This window comes from Egretta garzetta, unplaced genomic scaffold (assembly GCF_000687185.1).
Source record: "Egretta garzetta isolate BGI_Z169 unplaced genomic scaffold, ASM68718v1 scaffold149, whole genome shotgun sequence".
In the NCBI taxonomy this organism is placed as follows: Eukaryota; Metazoa; Chordata; class Aves; order Pelecaniformes; family Ardeidae; genus Egretta; species Egretta garzetta.
Window position 1 is genome coordinate 1,237,484 of NW_009269998.1, and position 8,741 is coordinate 1,246,224.

The 8,741-nt window shown below is 44.9% G+C and overlaps 1 protein-coding gene across 1 annotated transcript in view; it reads right to left on the minus strand.

Annotated features, from left to right (window-relative positions):
• The window catches only part of DPYD (dihydropyrimidine dehydrogenase), a 372,577-nt gene that overhangs the window by 30,179 nt on the left and 333,657 nt on the right, over positions 1-8,741 (minus strand). Inside the window, exons 22-23 of the mRNA XM_009647526.1 lie at positions 5,043-5,049; positions 3,575-3,597 (exon numbers count right to left, since the gene is read on the minus strand). Coding sequence (XP_009645821.1) covers positions 3,575-3,597; positions 5,043-5,049 — 30 coding nt within the window. The remainder of the gene's footprint in view (positions 1-3,574; positions 3,598-5,042; positions 5,050-8,741) is intronic.

The window sequence follows — 8,741 nt, forward strand, 5'->3', positions numbered from 1 at the left end:
GTCCAGCTTTTCATCCACCAGCACTCCCAAGTCCCTCTCGGCAGGGCTGCTCTCCATCCTTTCTTCCCCCAGCCTGTATTGATACCGGGGGCTACCCCGACCCAGGTGCAGGACCTTGCACTTGGCCTTGTTGAACCTCATGATGTTCACACTGGCCCACCTTTCCAGCCTGTCCAGGTCTCTCTGGATGACATCCCGTCCTTCTGGTGTGTTAACCACACCACTCCTTGCTGAGGGTGCACTCGATCTCGCTGTCTAGGTCATTGATGAAAACATTAAACAGCACCGGTCCCAGTATGGACCCCTGAGGGAGACCTCTCGTCACTGGTCTCCATCCGGACATCGAGCCGTTGACCACTACCCTCTGGATGCGACCATCCAGCCAGTTCCTTACCCACCATCTAAGTGGTTTCGCTTCGATCAGGCGCACACCTCGGCAGCACATCTCCTGGTCATCCCCACGCACCGCACTCGGCTTCTGACGGCAGAGCGGCTTCAGAGAGCACAAACTGGATTTTGTTTCGCCTGAAATGAAACCTGAACGGGTGCTCCGGGAGTGCCCCTAAAATGAGCTCCAGCTGCTTATGGGCATTTAGCCCATGAGACCAGACCCGAGCTAGAACACAGTAAAAAACTTGGAATGCGAATTATGTGGACACCAGTCTGCAGCATCAGCCATTCCGTTCTGGCAACCCATTCCTATTTGTCCACACTACTTCTTAACATAATTTTTTTTTGGCAGGGGGTGTGTGTGTGTGTATCTTTTGCAAGACACTCAGTCCACACCCACGGCAGTAAATCAGCGCCTGGGAACGTTCCTGGGCACAAGGATGCTGCCATCTATCCTAACAGAGCCTTACAACATTTTCTCTGAGCTTCTGAGTGCTCTGACTTGAATCACTGCAGCTTTGTCCCACCCACAAACTGAACTCAGCCATGAGGATGCAGGGAACTCGCGGGTTAGCTGGTTTATAATGTTCAGAGGGACAGTGAACCATCAGTTTTTAGACTGTCCATACTTGGGTAATACATATATACGCATATATATTAGTCACACCATACAAAAATATGTATATTAGTCACACATTTATGTTACACTACATTACATTCTATTATGTTTTAGATAGATGATATTTATGGAGTTTTTCTAAAAATTCTCACCAGTTTTCTTGATTTTGCAGCCTCAGGCTGTGAGAGCTCTTTTTCCCAGTGCAATTTTCACTAGCATCCAATCCATTTTTATGTCCATCTGTCCATCTTTCATGCCCACTCACGTACTACCATGATCATTGCTTTTTCTCTCTTTTTTTTTTTTTTTTTCCCCCTGAGTCTTTTGCAAGACACTCAGCCTAGACCCACAGTAGTAAATCAGCGCCTGGGAACGTTCCTGGGCACAAGGATGCTGTCATCTACCCTAACAAAGCCTTACAACATTTTTCTCGCCCGCTTTTGGCCTGTGCTGACTATCCGTGTCCCAGGCAATTCCTGGAGAGGCTTTGGAAGCCGGCGTGCTCCAGGAGCCGTTCCCAGCCGGCAGCCTGCCTGCAGCCAACCTGCTTCGGAGACCAACAGCTTCTGATCATCGGCACAGGCTGCTCGGTGCCAGCTGGCCTGAGCACTTAGGAATAGTCCCGGGCACGTTTAATTTGGAAGTACAGACATCTCTCTCCTTTCTGAAGTCGGGTGCCTATAGGAATCCAATCACTTCTGATGTCGGTGCCCAGGCAGAACGAAGTTAAACAGCGTAACATCCACCCACCTTGAAGAAACACTATTCTCTGTCACCGGGGACTTTCTGGAACTGTAGGTGCAAAGCTTAGTGCGTAACCATAAAAAGCATGTCCAGAGTTATTCAGCAGATATCCCTGCATTTTGTAGCATTTAAGGACATCGCTTTTGTCTTTTTTGCAAGAATAGAAGTACAAATACAGCTCTAAAAAGCCAAGAAAATAAACAACCTTCCAGCGTGAGCCAACGTACGAGCTGCATCTTCAACCTAGTCTTAAAGCAAGCTCCTGCGCCAGGCGCATCCTTAAAATAAATGATTTCCCCCTTCTAGAGCTGCTTTACACCACACAGGATTCCTTTCACACTCTGCAAAATGCCGCCGTACTCTTAATTAGGAAGCGAAGCAACCTCAGGATGCCTATAAAGTTTTGAAACTTTAACTGGTATCAGTGACTGATACTGACACTGGTACAGACAGATCATAAAATCCTAATATTTTGATTTAACTCTCCTTTCTAAGTGGGATAACAGCTTTAAAAAGTCAGTGCTGATGATTGCTTCCATGGGAACTCAGCTTATTTAATATAATTTGCTACCAATTGTTTTATTTTTTTTTTCCTTAGGAAAACTTTGCTTCAAGGTCTTTAAACATTTCCTTGACAGAAATGAGTAGATTTGAGCATCCACTGACTCCTTTTTATAACAACAAAACTGATCCGAGATGTGCCAAATACTTGGCAGGTCCCAGTGACACTGCTGGGAGCATGGACCATACCTGAAGACTAGCCCAGACACCTAGTTCCTCTCTTCAGGAATGAGAAATACCTTGGGAGTTATGGTTACAACATCTCACTTTTTTTTGCTGAAAATAGCACAAATTGAATATGCACAGAATCAGTCTGGGCAACAGAACTGGGAACTAAGTTTCCTTTCCTTCCAGTATTTAATTAGGTTTCTTGAGCCTGCCTCGCAACATCTCTCTTTCTGTTCCAGAAGACAAAAGAAACGAGATAAAATGGACACTTGTTTCATATTGTTGTCTCCCTTGCAAAGGTTTTATGCCACCTTCATCATTAAAACATCCCAGCAATGACTGTTCACTAATGAACTCCACCTATCTTGCACGGCTCACCTACTCTCCCCTTCTCATTCCTTGTGTCTGGGACGGGCTGCTTTGCTTTGCTAAGATTTTAGTAATTTCCTTCCTGTAAAAACAAAAGCAAGCAGCAACACAGACACACTTCTGCACGGAGAAGGCAAAGTTGGAGAAAGTGCCTTTTACTCTCGGGGTGAAAGGCGAAGGCACCAACTGGGGCTTAGGTCCTGTGGGAGCGTGTTCCATGGTTGTGGACATGCCCCTAAGCCAACTCAGTCACCCTACACAGCGGGGTTATAAAAAGAGCATTGCTGAAAATCCAGCAAGCAAAAGGAGTGAATAGGGTCATGGAGTATTGTCTTCCCCTGGGGTTTAAGCTAGCACGTAAGCTACGAAGGATCTTTGGTACTGACGGTGCTGAAGAAAAGAGCCAAGAACTGGTTTGCTGTTCTGTGCCAGGACGGCCCATCTAGGGCTTCCATGCTCCTCACGGCCAGCACGTGCAGGGAGCCAGGGGAAAAAAAGAAAAAGTGGAGGCCATACAGGAGGTCAGTGCTTCATCTGAGATGGAAGATCACAGAAGCATAGAATCCCAGGTTGGAAGGGACCTCAAGGATCACCTGGTCCAACCTTTCTAGGCAAGAGCTCAGTCTAGACAAGATGGCCCAGCACCCTGTTCAGCTGAGTCTTGAAAGTGTCCGATGTACTGGAGTCAACCCCTTCCCTGGGGAGATTATTCCAAAGATAAACCTTTCCTTCAATGTGTGCTGAACCTTACAGCTGAACTGCTGCATCGGAAAATGCTGGGAATTCAGCCTGGAAAATGGAGGGAGGGTGGCCTGGCGTGCTGGCAGCAGCTTCGGGTTCTGAGCAGACATGCTGCAGCATTTCTGCAAGCTGAAGTTTTCCAGAAGATAATTACAACTGCTGCTGCTTCATACTTTCCTTTCTTTTACCTCTTAGTAGAAGGTAAATCACAGTAATAATAAATCCTTCCATATAAATGCAAAGCAGAGCTAAAAATGAAATTGGTGTCGCAATTTTAATTTACCACTTTCATTGTTGTTAATTTATACGCAAGCAGTGGGCCTTAAGTTTCCCCTGGAAAATAGACTCATTCCTTTCAAGCATCCCCCATGAAAACCAGATACAGACACTTTGAGTTTCATGCTGTATTCTTTGTATGTCTTAAAAGACTTCTTATTTCTTGTAAGTTGGGGAAAAGAACAGAACATGCTCCTGTAGTGAGACAGAGCAAAGCAGGTTTCAACCTTCATCTGAAGTTTCCGATGGCTGTGATAAGGGGTGAAGAATAATTTAAGATACCATCAGCTATAATAGATCACAGTAAAATTTACAGTAGCCTTTTTTTTAAAGTCTTCCTGTTCTCATGTATATAAAAGCCACCGGGGGCACAAGCAAAGTTGAACTTTTCGGCAGAGCTCACTTCACAACTAGTAGCTCGGCTCCAGCGCGGATCACTACACGTTATCTTTCAAAAATTCCTTGCGAACTTAAGCCCAGACAAACACCACCGCATAAAATTTTCATCGCCAGCCTGCCTCTTGTACCTCACGCGTTAGACACGGTGGCCAGGGCCGGGCCAGGAGGGTCACCAGGCTTCACCACGGCAGGGTTCATGGTTCGGGGCGGCTCATACAGAGCATCCCCCAGGCCTGGACTCATGGGGCAAGATGGGCAACGGGTGGCAGGAGGGCCATGGGGGTGAGCCGTGTGGAGCCATGCTAGGAGAGAAAGCCCTGAAATATTCTGAACTTCTTTGCAACTATTTCTGAGAGACTCTTCCCATGGGTAAAGTTCAAATGCCTAGTACCCTGGCTGATTTTGGAGGGGGGGGGCGGGAACAAACCACAAATTGGAATGAAAACTTGGAGCTGCAGAAACTTTTTTCTGGGAGAACGTGGGTAAGCTAGCTACTCAGGTCAGCAGGCTTTCCTACTGTCCATCTTCACCTTTAAGATGACTGTTTGGTGTATTACTGACTTCTAAACAGGAAAAAGAGGGCAGAGCTATTGAAAGCAATCGCGCTCTTATCGCTGCTGGGTTTCCAGAGTGAGGGGCCACATTTTGGGTTGAGATCAATTTCAGATTAAACATGGTACCTGTAAGGAGCTATTGAGAGCAATCGCGCTCTTATTGCTGTCGGTTTCCAGAGTGAGGGGCCACATTTTGGGTCGAGATCAATTTCAGATTAAACATGGTACCTGTAATTTGGATGCCACCATTATCAGACTTTCACTTTCATTGCAATGCTACATAATTCACTTAACGTTTCCATTTGTATGAGTAAAACCTTTCATCTATGAACTAGAAATATTTCCCTAAAAGCAAGTAAAATGTTTTCAAAAGATAAACATCAGAAATCGTTTTTTGTACTGATTGAGCTAAAACTGTGTGGTCTTCAGCAGCGTACTGAAATTATTTAACTGTGTAAGCAAACGTTTACAAGTACTGTTACAATCAAAATTATTAATTTTCTTAACTCTAAAAAAGAGTTCTATCCCTTCGTGACGGTAAAAGCCAAATAGAACCCAAATGCAATAAACCCACCCCAGCCTAATATTTTAATTCAGTTGTTCAATAATTTCTATCTTTGCATTATTTTTACTTTATTATACTTTTATAATACCCTCAAATCTATCTATAAAACTTTACAGCCCTTTTCCAACAGCATATGGTGTGTGTTGTGAGGAGAAGCATGTTTATGAGCTGCAAGACAGGAAGAAAATTCAAGTACCCTTATGGGACTGAGGCAGGGAGAGTTGACTACGGTTATGAGCGGAGATTTCCACGTATCCACCACTACCCATCTTATTCCTGAGTCTCCAAGTTTTCATGGCAGTTGCGTTACAGAATTACCTTGTGTTGGGCTGATAACACTGTACAATCTCTCAATGCTTGAAACGGAAAGCACGTTACGTTGCGACGCAGTCCCTTTCGCAGCAGCGACCAAGCGTGTCCTGGCTAAATGATGAAAGCTAGCCTTGAAGGAATTTCAAATGAATTTTAACCAAACTAACCTTTACTCCCCTAGAGATGGGGAAGCAAAGAGTCAACGTACCTAGGTACTACTCAAGTACCTTTTGTCATACCCTGATCCAATTCCACTCTCTAAATGAACATCGGTCAGTTGGGATAGGACCTAACAGCAGAAGCTGACTTGTCTTTGACCTCGATGGGCTTAAATGTGGCTGGCTGGGCAGTTCTGGGTTTCTAAAACAAACTTTCAGGAACAACCTCTGTGGCTGACACCGTTTTGGGGGAGAGTGACCACACGAGGTGGTCACATCAGCTGTGGGATCTGAGCTTTTGGAGTCCTCTAATCTTTCCTGCACCCCTGACTCCAGCAGGAGGGAACCTTGCTGGAACTTCAGGACGTATCTGCAGAACAGCTGAGAAACACAAACATAACAAACCACTTGCATGTGCATACACACACACATGGCTGCACACACTTTTTCTTTTTTCTTTCAGAAAGCTCAAAAGCATTGGATGACATTTTGGAGGAATGTCTCAACCCCTTCAGTCTGACCTCCTCACCCCTAGGAGCAGTAAGCCTGGCCGGTATTTTACTTTGACTCTGCTCCCTCGAGAGAAGGAATGGTCTCCCTGGCTGACAGAGCATCTGCTTTTGGAAACAGCTTTCTGCATCCTTTTTTGACTGTGTATTTCTGTTTGTCAAGCTTTCAGTGTCTGAATCAAACCAAGCTTTTGGGCAGGAAAGGGTTCATTCACCCCAACACAGGTCTCTAGTGCCATGCTCCAAGATCCAGACTTGCACAGATGCCTCGGATACCTGTAAGGTCTTAAACCACATCTGGAGGCAAGTTAATCCCGCTCTGAGTGTGTTACCCTCAACTATTCCAGTGTCCTGATATCCAGCTTCAATGCTTACGGTCAGCAACTTCATTCCTTATGATGGAGACTCCCAAGGGCAAGTCAGCCATGAGATACCATAAATCCTCTCTCCGTGGACAAGCCGGGGATGGTATTTGGGCAGTTAAGTTGGATGCTTACAATAGACACTGCAAAATAAATGCTCGATTCTGCACTACAAAGGACATTCCCGATGCGTGCTGAATTATGAACCAGTATTCATACAGTCAAAATAGCGGTTGTGACTTCACACAGGCATCCCCTCCGAAACTGCCATTTAGGAACCAGACGACTAGAGACGCAGACCGGGTGGGAAGGAAATGCCTTTTTTTAAATGGAGGCAGAGAGGCAGACTTTCAAGCTTTCCAGACTGCACGTTCACCACTCAAATGTTGTTATAAATACCTCCGCAAACAATTCACACTATGTAGACAAAAATACCTCCGTGATAAACAACAGAGAAATAACTCAAATCCTATGGAAAAATGTAAATGCTACGTTTCTCCTCCATCTGCTTTATCCTGGTAATTAAGTCCCAAACCCGGCAGCAGGCACAGATGCCCACCCACAGACCAGGCACTGAAGGTCAAAACCCAAGCTATGACAAAATTGCTAACAAAGTGGCCGTGGTCTATCAAACGAATGACTACGACCTTGTTGCGGAGAGAGAGAGGGGGAAGTTCTGGAGCGTGAGGCATTTCTTAGCCCTGCTCTGTCCCACCCAGAGCGCCAGCTCCGAGAGACCACGCTCCCTCCTTCTGGGTGCTCTTTTAAAAATGTTGATTATGAAAGGCACCTTCACGCGACGACCGCCAAAGGATTTCTTGTTGCTCCCATTTGAATGGGTCAGTTTAGAGGTTTCGGCGTATCATTTATGCCAATGTACGTGGCATGTGAGTTGTTTACGGCTTAGTGATATGTTTTTCAGCAAAAGAGAAAAACATAGATGTATCTGTGCTTATAGAGCCCTCTGGTTTTCAAATTACAAATGGAAATTTTTGAAATGGCCATTTCAAAATGTCCAGAGTGCTCAGCATTTGAAAGAAGGCTCAGTAAAGGCAGTGAAAAACTGCTGGAGAGTCTGGATTAGACTTTGGGTCTAGAATTGGGAAAGATGCCTTTTGGCATATATTTAATATTTTAAATGAGAGCAGAACTATTCAGAAAATAGTAAGTAATGATTAGCGTCTAGGATATAACGCGCTGTGCCGTAATGATGGGTATATAAATAAATAAAATTATAGTTGATAGGTTCTAGAATTCAACTGCAAGGTCTTGTCTTGAACAATCTAAAATTTAAAAAGTACTATTTCAGTGATTTGTTCCTGGGTTTCTCATGAATCCAGACCTACTGTATAAAACAACAAGGTATTTTACAGCTTTTATGTATAAATAAATCAGCAACTTGGAAGAAATACAACATAGTAATAGAAAAAAAATGCATTAATTATTCCATGCAGCCAAACGGGACAGACACAAAATGATTAATGAAAGAACAGATATATGATATGACATATCCTGACCAATATATGGGTTATACAGTGACTGACTTACACTGGGTAGTCCCAAATGTGGCAATCAAAACCAGAGCTGTGGCATGAAAAATAAAAGGGAGCTATTTCATTAAAACTTGTCTGCTGAGTTGAACGAAGGGCAAACAAGGTCTTACGTATGTGAGGATTAGACCCACCTTCTTAATAACAGCTAGGGTAGGTGTTCTTAAACATCAACCATCAGAGCACCCCAGCGCAATCAGCCTGAATGAGATCCCAAGAAATCAATACAACTCTTGCCAGGCCCCTTCAAACTATTACCAAGCCCCAAGGTGCTGGGGAGCAGGAGATTATGGGCTGGCTGTAATTGTCCCCTGCAACAACTCAAACAGTGCCTGGGCCTTAATGAATTCTGTACAGCAAGGATAGTCTTACGAGGAGCAGCTGGGGGAGCTGGGGGGGTTCAGCCTGGAGCAGAGGAGGCTGAGGGGAGCCCTCATCGCTCCCTACAACTGCCTGAGAGGAGG